General features: G+C 45.4%; 1 protein-coding gene across 1 annotated transcript in view; it reads left to right on the top strand.

The window, feature by feature from the left end:
- The first annotated feature begins 129 nt into the window (after window positions 1-129).
- LOC102957519 (mucin-16) overlaps window positions 130-15,797 on the top strand; it is a 58,457-nt gene continuing 42,789 nt past the window's right edge. Inside the window, exons 1-12 of the mRNA XM_042978062.1 lie at window positions 130-248; window positions 348-410; window positions 2,330-2,502; window positions 5,393-5,428; window positions 5,634-5,699; window positions 6,359-6,483; window positions 6,580-6,647; window positions 7,903-8,075; window positions 10,024-10,059; window positions 10,304-10,369; window positions 13,352-13,476; window positions 13,571-13,638. Of these exons, the coding sequence (XP_042833996.1) occupies window positions 220-248; window positions 348-410; window positions 2,330-2,502; window positions 5,393-5,428; window positions 5,634-5,699; window positions 6,359-6,483; window positions 6,580-6,647; window positions 7,903-8,075; window positions 10,024-10,059; window positions 10,304-10,369; window positions 13,352-13,476; window positions 13,571-13,638 (1,028 nt within the window). The 5' untranslated portion in view covers window positions 130-219. The remainder of the gene's footprint in view (window positions 249-347; window positions 411-2,329; window positions 2,503-5,392; window positions 5,429-5,633; window positions 5,700-6,358; window positions 6,484-6,579; window positions 6,648-7,902; window positions 8,076-10,023; window positions 10,060-10,303; window positions 10,370-13,351; window positions 13,477-13,570; window positions 13,639-15,797) is intronic.

Below are 15,797 nucleotides of genomic sequence, written 5' to 3'. Positions count from 1 at the left end.
GACAGCTTAGGCCAAGCCCCGGCTAGGTGCTGGAGTTAAGGTGTGTCCTCAGAGCCTCACCTCCCACCCCCAGCCCAGGCCTGACTTGGGACTGACCTCATTTTACTCTCTCCACCACCACAGCTGCAGCCCCTTTCTTGATGCCTTTTACTGTCAACTTCACCATCACCAGCCTGCACTACACCGAGGACATGGGGAACTCGGGCTCTGAGATATTCAATGCCACTGAGAGACACCTGCAGCACCTGGTGAGAGCCCCCCACCAATGCTCATCTCATCCCAAGACCTCCACACCCTGCCATCTTGGCCCCTCTGGCTCATCACTCTCTCATTTGTTCCCAGCTCAGGACTCTGTTCGAAAACAGCAGTGTTGGTTCCCTCTATGATGGCTGCAGGCTGACCTTGTTCAGGTGAGTCTTCTTCTAAAGCACCTACAGATACCCCGATTCTCTCCCTTCTTGGTCCTTCACGTCTCAGTCAACCACAGCCTTGGGCCTTTGCCAAGAGACAGTATATCATAGTGAATCCAAAGTTTCTAGGTTTGAACCCTTGATCTCTCACTTGTTAACTGTGTGACCTTGGGCAAGTTGCATAACCTCTCTGTGCTCCTACAACCAAGTGTTATAGACTAAAGCCATCCTAAATGAGCTCCACCCACCACACCTGCCCCCATCTCCCCATGAGATGGGGGCATCAATAAGATGATATTGCCCATACAACATGCCACCGAGAATCTACGTGAGGTACATGTTTTCGTTCATCTCATCTTTACGACACGATTATTATCCCACGTTGCAGAAGAGAACACTGAGGCTCAGAGTAGTCAAGTACTTGAGAGGAGCCAGGATTTGAACCCAGAGGTCCCAGTTCTTGAGTCCCTCCCTTTAACCACGATACAGCAGTGTTCAAGGTCATTGGGCTCAACAACCTACATCCTTAAAAGTACTCAGAACTCCAAAGAGCCTTTGGGCTTGGGGGTTGTATCTGCCAGTATTTACTGGATCCAAAATTAAGACAAACACTATATTAATACGTTCATTTATTTAAAATAACAAACCTATTATGTGTTAACACAAATAACATTATTTTTATGAATAATAGCCATGTTTCCCCTCTCCCCTCGCCCCCCCAAAAAAGCATAACAAGAAGAGGACCATTGTTTACATTTTTGTAGATATTTTTAATGCTTGTTTTAGTAAAAGACAGTAGGCTGTCTGCTTCTGCATTTTTAAAAGTTTATTTATTTATTTTAGTAATTGGTACACCCGACACAGGGCTTGAATCCATGACCCCGAGATCAAGAGTCATATACTCTTCTGATAAAGCCAGCCAGGCCCTCCTCTGCTTCTGCATTTAATCTTTTACAATATTTCATCTCATAGCCTCTGGAAAAAAAATTTCATTGTGTACTCCTAAGAGAATAAAAGTGAAAATAACGTCTTGGTATGAATATGAAAATATTTTTACTTGGTGGGCTCCCTGTAAGGGTTTAGGAAGCCCAGGAGTCCCTGAGCCACACTTTGAGAACCACTGCCCTACCCTAGATGAGCATCAAATGGGAATGCTTTGACTAGCGTGGGTAATAGTGAGAACTCCCAGACAAGGAAGAGAGGGGATCTCTCTTCTTGTAAAGCCCCCAGTCTGGATGAATCACTATAGATGCAGCTTAAATTCAGGACAAAAGTATTTTTGAACCACATTGCCCCTTATTACCTCTTATGTCATTTTCTCTGTTTTTGTTTTCCTCAAAATTTGGTTGTCTGCTCCAAAGGTGTTCCCAAGGGGTTGGCCTCAGCCTTGGGGTTCACCAACTTGAAACAAAGTCTTCCCTTCAGGATCCATGATGACTGTTAAGACAGAGTCACAGCCAGACACAAAGGTGACTCACTCACCTCCTCCAAGGTCTTCAGTCATGCTGCCTGGGTTCAGGATTCTCATTTCCTCCCTGGGAGCTCCACACCCCCAATCCCATGGCCCAAGCAGGACTCCGCTCTTACTGGAGGGGATGTCACCTGTACTTACCTTCTTGAGTGGACAGGGACTGTACTGGCTCCTGGTAGTTGAAACAATGAGCATGAACCAATAAGGAAAAGATTGGGGAGCAAAAGCAGAAGACTAGGTATGGAGCAGCCCTGGAGAACAGTACATTTCAGAAGGTGAGGTGGTCCCCATATGAGACAGAAAAAGATGTGTTTGAGAAAGTAGATGAAACCCAGAGAAGAGTGCTAACATAAACATCAAGGGGTACAATTGAAGGAAGGAGCTGTCAAGAGTAGCCAACTCTCAAGTGTCTTTGCATGTCCCTATTCCTGTGCCCTTCCTTCCGCAGGGCTGAGAAGGATGGGACAAGCACCAGGATAGATGCAGTCTGTACCTACCGCCCAGATCCCACCGGCTTCAGGCTGGACAGAGAGCAGCTCTACCAGGAGCTAAGCCAGCAGACCCATGGCATCACTCAGCTGGGCCCCTACACCCTGGACAGGAACAGTCTCTGTGTCAATGGTGAGAACCTCTATGGCTGTTGGGGTCTCCTCCCGAGTCCCAGATGGGGTCTCCTTGCAGTGCAATTTCTCAGTACCCAGGTTCATAGTTCTGGGCCAACCTAGAATTTCCATGGGGGAATTCTCTTTCCTCAGAACACCTACAGAGCTTTCTTCCCTCCCTCTCCACCTCCCTCCCTTCTTTCCTTCTTTCCTTTCCTCCTTTCTTCTTCTTCTTCTTCTTCTTCTTCTTCTTCTTCTTCTTCTTCTTCTTCTTCTTCTTTTTGTAAAACTAGTATTTAATAACCTGTCATTTTAAATATTAGAAACTTTGGGGTGCCAGGGTGGCTCAGTCGGTTGGGCATCTGACTTCAGCTCAGGTCATGATCTCACGGTTCATGAGTTTGAGCCTCGTGTCAGGCTTTGTGCTGACAGCTCAGAGCCTGGAGCCTCCTTTGGATCTGTGTCTCCCTCTCTCTCTGACCCTCCCGCCCCCCTCTCTCTCAAAAGCAAATAAACATTAAAAATTTTTTTTAACATTAGAAACTTTGAGAACAAAACGTTTTTTTTTTCTTTTGGAAAATTCTTAGGACCTGCACTTGCCTTTTTCTCATCACATTATTTATAATACAGAGCACATCTTTTTCTGTACCAGGGTGAACTGTCATATCGCTTTCTAAGTTTCCATCAGATTCTAGCATTTTTCCCTGTGTGCTTTCAGTGTGGTAATTTATCTCTGAAAATTTAATTAATGTGAACTTTTGTCTGTGGATGTTACCTCCTTTAGATATTCTCACCTTTTCTGTCACAGCTTTTCTTGTGAATGCTGATAAATCTGTCGCCACTACAGTCTTCTGGTTGCATAAACGGAGCCTCTCCAATATCAGCAGCGTGAACATCCATGTTCGTTTAATTCTTCTCTAAGTCCTACTATTATTTGTTTTTATGCTTTTAATTTAAGTTTTTATTAAAAAAATTTTTTTAAGTTTATTTATTTTTGAGAGGGAGAGACCGAGTATGATCAGGGGAGGGATGGAGAGAGAGGGAGACACAGAATCCGAAGCAGGCTTCAGGCTCCGAGCTGTCAGTACGGAGCCCGATGAGGGGCTTGAACCCAGGAACCACGAGATCATGACCTGGGCCAAAGTCGGACGCTTAGCCGACTGAGCCAGCCAGGTGCCCCTAATTTAAGTTTTTATTTTAATTCCAGTTAGTTAACATTACAGTGTTACATTCGTTTCAGATGTACAGTATAGTAATTCAAACTTACAACACCTTATGCTCACAGAACAACTTCCAAGGTCTGGAAATAAAGGCTCTCTCCATAGTCTCTCATTGCAGTGACCTTTCACAGAAACCCAACGTCAGAGAAGGAAGAGAACAAAGCAAGCCCGCAGTGGCTGCTGACGTTAACTCCTCCCCAACAGGCAACGAGTTCCCAAAGTGGGGACTGATCCACTTTTTTCTCTTTGTTATAACAGCCTGTGGCCCTTTACTCATCCTCCAGGGCCCAGGCAGAACTACAACCCACCTGAGAAGCAAACAATAAAGCTGTTAGCAATGTTTTTAGCAATAAATCCCTCTGCATCAACGTTCTTAGCAACAAGACCCACAGTAACGCCTGCACTAAAGGCTAATATTTATTGAGGGATGCCTGTGATCTGGAACATTGTGTGTATTGTGTCTTACTAATCCTGTCCAGCACTCTGTGAGGCATTACGTACATTTTACGGAGGAGCAAACAAGGATCAAGGAAGGACATCTATTTATCCCAAGATCAGAAACCTTATATAAATGGTAACATCATGACGCAAACCCTAAATTGGCTCTAAGGCCCCCAGAAGGGACCCCAACTACAAGGCTACACTGCAGACTAACCCAGCTAGAACAAGCCTCAAATCTCAGGATGGGAAGGCATATCAAGGAGCCTCTAACACAACAATTTAAACTAAAGCTCAATCATGTCCCCTGTGGATTGCTTTGACATTTTCTTTCTATCTGGATTAAAATCTGTATTGTATTTCAATAGTCTTTGAGAGTTACTTAAAGCTGTAGTTGACAGTGTGGGTTTGGGTGATTTACAGGTCTTTCTTTAAGTGCTGGTCCTGTTTTTTTGCTCCCCCTATGGCCCTGAAGTGTCTGTTTTTAGCATGGAATTTTTAAAACCCTCACCTAAGCTTATTGTAAAGGTCAACTGGGATAAAACCTGAGTAATGTAAGTAAAGCACAGGGCTCCCTCTACTGGGTCCGGTCTCAGAGAAGAGTTTCATTTCAAGAAACCTAGTCAGACCATCAGATATAAAATAAGTCTAAGTTTTACTTGCATTGCTTACCAAGCCTCAGAGAGGATCCAATCTATGACCCAGAACCATACTTATTCAAACCCTCTTTTCCCCACTCCCTCTTATTCTCCAACTTGATGCTTTTTGGTTGACTCCCCAGTCTGTCTGTCTATCTCACTCTCTCCCTCGTTCAACATTACAGAAATCCAGGAACTGTGTCAAAAACCAAGCTGTTTCTGAAAACTGGAGAAGTAGGAAAAACTCAGAGATCAAGGACAAAGTTATATTTAATTGGTGGAGAAAACACAAATAAGGCTGGAAACACATAAAGCTGTTGTTCCTATGACTCATCTGATGAGGTTGCTGTTGCTTCTGGCACCTCATGAAACCCCCACAAGGTGGGGGGTATTTTGATTATTGTGGTCTTTGTGGTTAATGATACAGAGGATGACACAGTCCTGAGCATTGGAGTACCAGGCAGTTAACTCATAAAGAGCAGCCATCGTTATCTTTGATGAGTCTCAGAGAAAGCACTGGAGAAGGGTCTGTGTCCATGTTTCAAGTCCTATCCTCACCCTTTTCTCCACCTCCTCCCATTGACTTCCTCTTCCTCTCTGGCTCTCTCTGCAGGTTATAACCATCAGTACTGGACCCCCACCACCAGCAGTAAGTCACAAGGGCCCAGATGTCCCTGCGTCCCTGGGACACTTCTTCCCTGCACCCATTCCCAAGGGAGAGTACCCACGTATCCCACTCCCAGATTCTCAGCCCCAGAGCAGCTCCAGACCACCAATTAGAGACACAAGTTCCCATCAACAGCCCTGTCCTCTTACTGCTTCATGATTTATGTTGATGTTGTGTTTTCTTTCAGCTCTGGTGACCTCCACATTTTCTCCAGGGCCATCGATATCTCTGCCTCCCACCCCCAGCTCTACAGGTAGGAGTCTGATCTCTGAGTCCCATGAAACTTCAACTCCCATTCTGGCTGATCTCCAGCCTGTCTCCTGTGCTCCTCCATCTCTGGCCATACCAGCCTTGTTTCTGTTTCAGGGACCAAACATCCTCCCATCCTCAGTGCCTTTCCTCTTATGTAATGGGAACTCAGCTCTGTTCCTGATTTCCCGTTGTCCTCCAGATTCAGCTCAGCTGGCTTTTGCTCAGACTTCCTCCTATAAAGTAGCATCATGTCCCCATATCCCACACACAGGTGGGATCTAATCTCTACCTCTATGATCGTTTCCTTCATGGAAATTACTACCGTTTGGCTTTCTTGACTTCTCAAGAAATTTGTGGCCCATGATCTGAGCACAAAAGGTCTTGGTGCCTCCTCTTGCCACCAAAATGTCTGTGACAGGTCAGCCTTTGGGGACACTCTGGGATGAGAAGATTGAGGTTTCCTTTTGAGCTGACAGGACACATCTAACATGGAGGTCCTCCCTTGGCTGGCCGAGGAGGGAGGTATCCCAGATGGGATATCTCAGGCCTCACCTACGGGACACTATGGACAGAGAGATGGCACTAGTCCCTTCCCCCTAATGTATAGCTCAGGCCTATAATTGTGATGGGTCTCCTCTCTCTCCTTCCCTCTGGCTGCAGTTGTGGGCCCAGCCCTGGTGCCATTCACCCTCAACTTCACCATCACCAACCTGCTCTGCACCCCAGACATGAGGCACCCAGGCTCCATGAAGTTCAACTCCACTGAGAGGGCCCTGAATCGCCTGGTAAGAGCCCAACAATGCCTCCCCTGGCCTGCCTTGTCCTTACCCCACCCAGTCACCTCAGCCCCTCATGCTCACCTCTCTCTCCTTCCTCCCCAGCTTGGTCCCTTGTTCAAGAACACCAGTATTGGCCCACGGTACTCTGGCTGCAGACTGACCTTGCTCAGGTGAGACTCCCCTCCCTCACAACAGTTACAGGCAAGTTCACCTGGCGGTGAGGACCTAAACATGGCAACTAGAAGATGCATAAATGGCTTCGAATGGAATTCCAAGAATTCAGATGGAAGGCATCCCCTCTGGCTGAGTGTATCGGAGAGGGCTTCCTGAAAGAGGTGGCTGTCCAATAAAGGTCTTAAATTACTTGGATAAGAAGAGCCATGGAGCATTCACACTCACTGGTCAGAAATGAAATGAGGTACCTCAGGCCATGCCCTGTGACAGGTGCTAAGTGCACCTAGAGATTGAGTCATGGACTCTTCCCTCAAGGTACCCACAGTATGGAGAGGACAGCAGCCATATAAACTTAAACATAATAGTAACAGGGTTAGTACAATGATAAAGCACTACATGGAAGCCATAGGAGCCTGGAGGATGGACTTTTAGCTGAATGTGGGGGAGTTGAGTAGAAGCAGTCTGGAGAAGGTGATGCCTGAGCTGAATGAGCATTAGCCAAAAGAATTGCCAGAAGACATTTTGGCAGAAGTATTTCAAGGGTTGGCATATCTCAGATCAGGCGGGGATTCATGGAGTTTTAAGCAGAGCCTTGATGTAATGTCATTTATTTTAAGTAGTACACAGGTAGATATGGGTATGGGAAAATTTGATGTGATAATGGGACAGGAGGTGGGGAAATCAGTGAGATGTTGGGCTCACCTAGATGTTGCTTGGATGGGGGGACCAAGGACAGGGGAGGTCCAGGATGCCTCCCACATGTTTGGTTCTGGCCCCAATATGGGAACATGGCAGAAGGAGGAGACTCTGTGTTTTTAGGGGGAATTAATAAACTTAATCTGGGACAAATGGAATATAATAAGTCTGAAGGACATCCTTGGGGCTGTTGGTGACGTGGCACAGAGCTCAGGAGAGGGGTCTTGGCCAGAGAGTAAGATTGGATCTCATGAGAATAAAGCTGATAGCTGAACCAATGAGTATGAACCATATGACTCAAGAAGAATGAGGCCAAAAGAATAGAAGTTGGCTGAGGCTGAAGCCTTGGAGATTAACCACTTTAAGGAGTAGGAAGATACCTAGATGAGAAGGTCCCAGAAAAGAATGTGTGTGAGAAACCAGACAAGACCCGGTAAAGAGAAATGTCATAAGGCCAAGGCTGGGGGTGGGACAGGCTGAAGGCAAGAGGTGAACAAAGTATGTAACTCTCCCACATCTCAGGATGTCCCTATTCCTACGTCCCTACCGCCCTAGGACTGAGAAGGGTGGAACAGCAACAGGAGTGGACGTGATCTGCACTTATCATCCTGACCCCATGGGCCCTGGGCTGAACAGAGAAGAATTGTACCAGGAGCTGAGTCAGCTGACCCACGGTGTCACCTGGCTGGGCACCTACACCCTGGACAGAGACAGTCTCTATGTCAATGGTGAGTGTCTGTGCTGTAGTTGGTATCTCCCAGCCCCATGTTTCTCTCTACCAGTGCTCCTCAACTGGGGCGATTCTGCTCTCCATGGGACATTTGGCATGTCTGGAGATATTTCACATCATACCTGGAATGGTACTAATGACATCTAGTAGGTAGAGGCCAGGGTGCTGCTAAACATCCTACAGTGCACAGAGCAGCCCTCCACCATGAAGAATTATCTAGACCAAAATGTCAATAATGCTGAGTTTGAGAAATTGCTGTATACAAATTGATGGTTCCAATGCAAACCTAGCATTTCCTTGGAGACTCATTTTTGAATGCCTAACGCATCATGGGAAGCTGATTTCCTTTCCCTTTTCACCTCCTGGAATAACATTTTTCTTCCTCATTTTCACTGCTTCCCATAAGAGACCAACATGCAGACTCTAGGAAAAGAAGTGGGTGATAAAGAACTCTGTGGTTAAATTTTCCAAATGGGCAGCAGGTGACCATTTCAGCCTTCACCCCATTTCATTCTCTCACAATGATGACCAATTTACTAAGTGCCCACAGACCAGTCAGTATGACACAGTCTTCATGAGATAACATCACATTTAGCAAATAGTCCATGAATAATATCTACTTACACAACACCATTAGCAACAATGCCCCTAACAGCAATGCTAATGCTGAGAATAATAAGTACAATAGCGGCTAACTCTTATCAAAAGGTTCTTATGTGCCAGGAATTGTGATAAAGTCTTTTATAGGTATTATCTCACATTGATCTTACTCACAACCCTGTGAGTTGTTACAGTCATTTTTATGGAGACAGCCATCATGCTTTCAGACAGGAAGTCATTTCCCTGAGATAATCCAGCCATCATGCCTGACAGGGTCAAGACTCAAACAAACTGGAGATTGAATCTAAACTCCAAGTTCCTAACTACAAGACAACACCACAGACCATCCAGATAGAGAAAGCCTCAAATCTCAGGATAGGAAGGGGCATAACTGATCTCTAGCCTAACAATCTAACCTAATGCTTGCTTAGTTATGTCCCCTCTATATCAACTTGGATATTTCCTTAAAACGGTGGTTGACAGTGATTGGCAAGGGACAGATCTCTGTTTTATGTGATGCTGGGCAAGCCATGCAACCTGTCTAGGCTTTAATGTCCCATTTACAGAATGGAATAAACATATATACCATGCAGGATTTTCCTGATGGTCAAATGAGATAGTTCACAGGAATAACCCAAGTAAATCATGGGGCTCCTCTGGGTCCAAAATGACTCCCACCCCTCACAGAACATCCAAGGAGATGATCATGACCCAGAGAAACACTGATGAAAAATTCTCTTCTCCCCAATTCCTTTCAGACTCCAATTTTTATGCCATCCATCTGACCTCCAAGTCTCTTCTCACGTTCATTATCCTAGCCCATTCCCAAAGTTTCTCTAATCCAAACCACATGTACATTCCCTCTCCTCCATCTTGCTTGCTTCCACAGACCACTCTCTCTAATGGCCACAATTTTGTCACTTAAACACCACCCCCCTCCCCAGAAACTAAGCTAGAAAGATAAAGTCATACTATCATAAAATTTTGTGAAGGGAGAGAAGCTGAGAGAGCAATGATAAAGTTGTGGATAAGCCTTGGAACACTCTTGTTTGTAATTACATTACCTTGTAATGTACTGTTTAGTATTATTTCTGGTGCATAGTATATTCCCAGTAAACAGGGGCAGTTATTATTATTGTACTTTTATTTTGGCAATAATAATGGGAACGATGTTCATCACTATTTTCAAGGGATAAGCCACATGAGGGCACTGAATGAAATGTAGGAGCCATTATTGTTCATTTATAAATCACAGCAAGTTTGCTAATGAATTTCATCTCTGGGTCTACTGTCTACCCCTTCCTTAGCTCTTACCCATTATAACAGTCCTTTACTCCTTTCTACAGGTTATAACCACCGGTACTGGAACCCTACCACCAGCAGTGAGTATTCAAGACCGAAATTTCAATGCCCACTGGACCCTTATTCCCCAAAACACATTTTTCTGGAGGGAAGCTGCCAATTCTCCTTCCCTAAGTGTCTAGCTACAGACTCAGAAGAGCCCCTAACCCACCCAGGGTCTTGCCCTGAGTCAAGACAGAAGACCAAATTCTAATGAATAGCTTTAGTCCCCCATTCATTCAGGATGGGACTTCATAATTTTTCCCCTGTTCTTTTTTTTCTCAGCTCCAGTGACTTCTACATTCTCTCCAGAATCTTCCACATCTCAGCCCCCCATCCTCAGCTCTACAGGTAGGAGCCTACTCTCTGGGACCCATAAAACTTCAACTCCACACAGTCTGGTTCCTGTAGACCATCCACCCTCAGAATGTCCTATTCACTCCCTCCCTCACTCTCCAAACTTTGGCCACATCAGACACTGTCTGTTCTCTAGTGTCCTAACCTCTGGACTTTATATCAGCTCTTCCTGGAGATCCACTACACCTGGAACCTCATTGCTTTTCAGATCCCAGCGCAATCTCACCTTCTTTGAAAGACCTTCCTAGACCCTCTTATAGGAAGTAGCACATCTGAATACACACCTGGACCACAGGTTTTCACTATCCACAACCATGAGTATTTTCTGATGGAATTTACTGCTATTTGCTTTATTCAGTATTTATGTATCTGTCACCTTGGAGCTGAGCACCTAGTCTGCACTCACTTTATACTGATTGACTGGTTGAATGAATGAATGTAGCAATCTTGCGTATGTCCACATTTGTGGATTTTATTCGAATGTCCAGAAAATCATTCAGGATCCTAGTCCTGGACTTGGTTCTTGCTCTGTTTCCTCATCTGACCCAGATGTGGGTCTAAGGGCTCTTGAGTCCCCAGGAACCTGAAACAAGGGCTTGATTTATGTCGGGAAACTTGTCTTACTCCAACCCTTAAGATTTATTTTAAAATTTGAGTCTATAGGTAGTTTTCACACTTATGTCATGACCAAGACAGGGCATCCCTGACCTTTAATCCTGCCGTGTGCATCTACAGTTATGGGATACAAGCCGGTGAGCTATAATTTGAATCCTGCCTTCTGGAATTCTGGGTTTTATGAGTCAAGACACTGCAAACTTTGCTCAAGCTTTAGACAGAATGCACATTCTCCACTCCCTACTGTTCACCCTGATCAACTCAACCATTTCTGTAACAGGCTTAGCTCCTACAAGCTTGGCATGTGCTACAGACCAAGTCATTCCATGACTGATGACGTCATTTTTTCTGTAGATGCATTCAAGATTTCTTCTTCATCTTTGGTATTCAGAAGCTTGATAATGATGTATCGGAACATGGTTTTTCTTTGAGTTTCTACTATTGGGGATTTTTGAAGCTTCCTGAACCTGAAAATGTATGTTTTCAAGAAATTGGGGCAAGTTTTAGCTCTGATTGCTTTTTTTCCCCCAGTTATGCCAGTACCATTTATTTAAAAAATTTCCTTTCTCCATTAAATTATACAGGTGCCCTGGTTGAAAATCAATTCACCATAAATGTGAGGCTTTGCTTCTAGACTTTCAATGATATCCCATTGATCTACCTGTCCTTCTTCATGCAGTACGTCACTTCTTGATTACCGTAGCTTCGTCTACTGTAGGTTTTCTTTTCTTTTTGTTGTTTATTTGGATTCCAGTTAACATACAGTGTGGGAGTACTTTCAGGTGTACAATTTAGTGATTCGGCACTTCATACAACACCCGGAGCTCATCTCAGCAAGTGCCCTCCCTAATCCCCATCACCCATTTAACCCATCTCCCCGCCCACCTCCCCTCTGCCAGCCATCAGTCTGTTCTCTATAGTTAAGAGTCTGTTCCTGCCTGGTCTCGTTCTCTCTCTCTCTCTCTTTCTCTCTCTCTCTTTTTCCCTTTCGCTCATTTGTGTTGTTTCTTAAATGGTACGTATGAGTGAAATCATATGGTATTTGTCTTTCTCTGACTTATTTTGCTTAGCATGATATACTCTAGCTCCATCCGTGTTGTTGCAAATGGCAAGATTTCATTCTTTTTTTTCAGTTTTTAAACATTTTTATTTATTTTTGAGAGAGAGAGACAGAGTGTCAGTGGGGGAGGAGCAGAGAGAGAAGGAGACACAGAATCTGAAGCAGGCTGCGGGCTCTGAGCTGTCAGCATAGAATTCTAATATTCTGTGAATAATATTCACCTATTGTGAATAATGCTGCTATAAGCATGGCTGTACAAACAGAAAGATATCTACTTTTGAGTTAAAAAGGTATTGTAGGGGCGCCTGGATGGCTCAGTCGGTTGGGCAGCCGACTACAGCTCAGGTCATGATCTCGCAGTCTGTGAATTCGAGCCCCGCATCGGGCTTTATGCTGACAGCTCAGAGCCTGGAGCCTGCTTCGGATACTGTGTCTCCTTCTCTCTGCCCCTTCCCTGTTTGCTCTCTGTCTCTGTCTCTCTCAAAAATAATAAACATTAAAAATTTTTTTTTAATTAAAAAAAAAGGTATTGTAGCTGTGCTGTTCATTTGTGGGACTTGGGCAAAATTTACTTTCTCTGAGCCTCAGTTTCCCAGACTGTAAAATGGAACTGGTAATACTTGACTCTGAGGATTGTGGTTAGGGTAAGCTGAGACGCCAGAAATGAAATGCCCAGTACAAAGGCTGGCCCCCAATTGGTGCTCCTCAGATGAAACCTGTAAACGGTACTGTCACCCAGTTCAGACTTCTGGCATTCGATTCTTCACACCCTAACCCCAGAATGACCATACAGTGTTTTTGTGTTTGTGTTTGTTTTTGTCTTATGGGACACTTTTGACAAAGAGAGGGAGGGTTCTAATTAATATTTACATGCAAGCCACATGACTGTTCAGGGAAAACTAGGAGATGTGGTCAGTCCATGTAAAATCCACTCTTCAAAGACAGTTTAGTGAAACTGAGACAGGAGTCACTCTCAGGGGGAATAGACAGGCCCACTCAGCGGTTGCAAGTTCTCTCGTGGTGACGTCAGAAGACAATGGGAGACCTCCACCCCAGGGGGCAGCAGAGTGATTTCGCTTCTTTTCCTCCTACCCAAATGTCCACCAGCTGTTTTTCTTTAGACACACTGGGCTGAAGAGTTGAGGTTCTTTTTCCAGCTAAAATAATCCATCCAGGTTGGAGGCCAAGTGTGGCTGGATGCAAGGGTGACACAGATACGGTGGCCACCCTTGGATCTGCCACCTACAGCCATCCCCACCAGAGAATCATAATGGAGCCCCTCTCGCCCTTTCTGGCTGCAGGTGTGAGCCTGTCTCTGGTGCCCTTCACCCTCAACTTCACCATCACCAACCTGCGCTACACAGAGGGCATGGGGCCCCCAGGATCTGAGATATTCAACTCTGTAGAGAGGATCTTGAATCGTCTGGTGAGAGCCCCTCCAATGCATGCCCTCCAGTGCCTACTTTTGTCCTTCCCAGCCCCTCAGACCATCCTCTTACTTCCATGTCTTTCATCCCCAGCTCAAACCCTTGTTCCAGAACAGCAGCATTGGGCCCCTCTATTATGGCTGCAGATTGACCTTGCTCAGGTGAGAACTCCAGAGTTCACATGCAGGCCATGTGCAGGGGGCAGAGGGACCATGAGCTGGACCATCATCCCAGAACAGCTGACCACCAACTGCCAGTCTGTCTCACATTGCATTCCTAACCAGAAAATGCAGAATCCTCTTGGACTGCCCTTCCCAGGTGACAAGGTTGAACTTTTCCGAAAGATCTTTCTTCTGGAACTCATCAAGAAAACAACTGGTCAGTCGTGCTGGCTTTATCACAATGGAGCCATAGTTTTCAACCAAGAATGATTTCCCTCCCAGGGGATATTTGGCAATGTCTGGAGACATTTTTTGTTGTCAAAACTCAAGGGTGGGAGTTGCTACTGACATCTAGTGAGTGAGGCCAGGGATGCTGCTAAATATCCTACAATGCAGAGGATGGTCTCTCAGGGCCATGAACGATCTGACTCGAAATGTGCACGGTGCCAAGGTTGAGAAACCTTGCTCTAGGGGGTGCATAATTCTCTCTCCTGCTTATGTCACATTTTTGATAATGATTGGCCTGCCTATAACACCTAGCCAGCAGTGACCAAATCCTGCTTTCTGACCTCTCAGAGGTGGACTTGGGATCACTGAGTAGTAAAGTACAGTGGTTATATAGTGGGTTTTTTTAAGTTTATTTATTTATTTTGAGAGAGGCAGAGACAGAGATAGCATGAGAAGAAAAGGTGGGGTGGGGGAGACAGAGAGAGAGAGGAAATCCCAAGTGGGCTCCACACTGTGACCACAGAGCCCAACACGAGGCTCAAACTCCTGAAACCATGAGATCATGACCTGAGCCGAAACCAACTTAGCCACCCAGGTGCCCCTATGCAGTTTTATTTAGAGTCTGACAGGCCTACCTCTCCTACTTCAAGGCTGTGTGACCTGAACAAGTTACTTAACATCTCTGTGCCTCTACCTTCTCACCTGTCAGCTGAAGTATCTCAATTTGCTTTCTTGTACAACAAAGTTAGCCCATGATTCTGCTGGAAGATTCTCCTGCCTGGGTTGGCTCAGCTGATGTCAGATGAGGCTCATTCCTGTGTCTGCAGTCAGCTGCTGTCTGGGATACCTTCATTCTCCTCCACATTGTCTCATCCTCCAGAAGGCTAGCTTGGGCTCATTCACACGCTCAGAGTTCCGAGAGCAGCAAGAAATGGCAAGCCCTATTGCACACCTGCCTTCCAAGCCATTGCTGGTATCACATTTGTGAACGTGCATTGGCCAGTTCCAGTTCTATGGCCAAGCCCAGATTCAAGAGATGGAATCTCTTTGCTTCTTTTTTTTTTCTTAATGTTTATTTATTTTTGACAGAGACAGAGATAGAGTGTGATCAGGGAAGGGGCAGAGAGAGAGGGAGACACAGAATCTGAAGCAGCAGGCTCCAGGGTCTGAGCTGTCAGCACAGAGCCCAATGCGGGGCTTGAACTCCATGAGATCAAACCGCAAGATCATGACCTGAGCTGAAGTCAGACACTTAACTGACTGAGCCACCCAGGCACCCCGAAACAGACTCCACTTCTGACTGAAGGAAAGAATTTGTGGTCATTTGTGTGAGCATAGTGAGGATTAAAATGAGAGGTGCTTAGTTAGCAAAAGAACTAACATATAAAGAACACACAGTAAATTATTCATAACCTTGCCTAGACCTAGGTACTGAGAATAACTCTAGCATGTGGGAGCCCCCACATGTGCACTTGGCTCACCTTACTCTTTGTGTGAGATCTCCCAATCACTGACCTTTTGTCTGAGGATGGAATGCCCTCAGCTCCAAAGACACCACTGTCCTCCAGCCACAATGCTATGTCTTCCCCTTTCCGCTGGCCTTGAGATTTCTCTGGCTCTCAGATACCACACAGCCTCATGCCCCTCTCCACCCAAGGCTGCCTGCTGACCTCACTGTTTCTTTGAAAAGGCTCAGTCTCTCTCACTGCAAGGTCCATTCACACCAAGAACTTTGGCCCTATTAATGCCTAATAAAAATGGCTGTCTTCTACTGAGCATTTACTAGTGCTAAGTGCTGTAGGGTCTGTCCTATTACCTCATTTGATGGATGAAAAAAACAATGAGCTACAGACAGGTTGAGAGACTTACTCAGAGTCAGCCAGCAACTGAGCAGCAGAGCTGGGGTTTAAGCAATTTGACATTGCCTTTTC

This window comes from Panthera tigris, chromosome A2, assembly GCF_018350195.1.
Source record: "Panthera tigris isolate Pti1 chromosome A2, P.tigris_Pti1_mat1.1, whole genome shotgun sequence".
Classification (NCBI taxonomy): Eukaryota; Metazoa; Chordata; class Mammalia; order Carnivora; family Felidae; genus Panthera; species Panthera tigris.
Note: the sequence above shows the minus strand (reverse complement) of the source record. Positions and strands in the feature narration are given on the sequence as shown.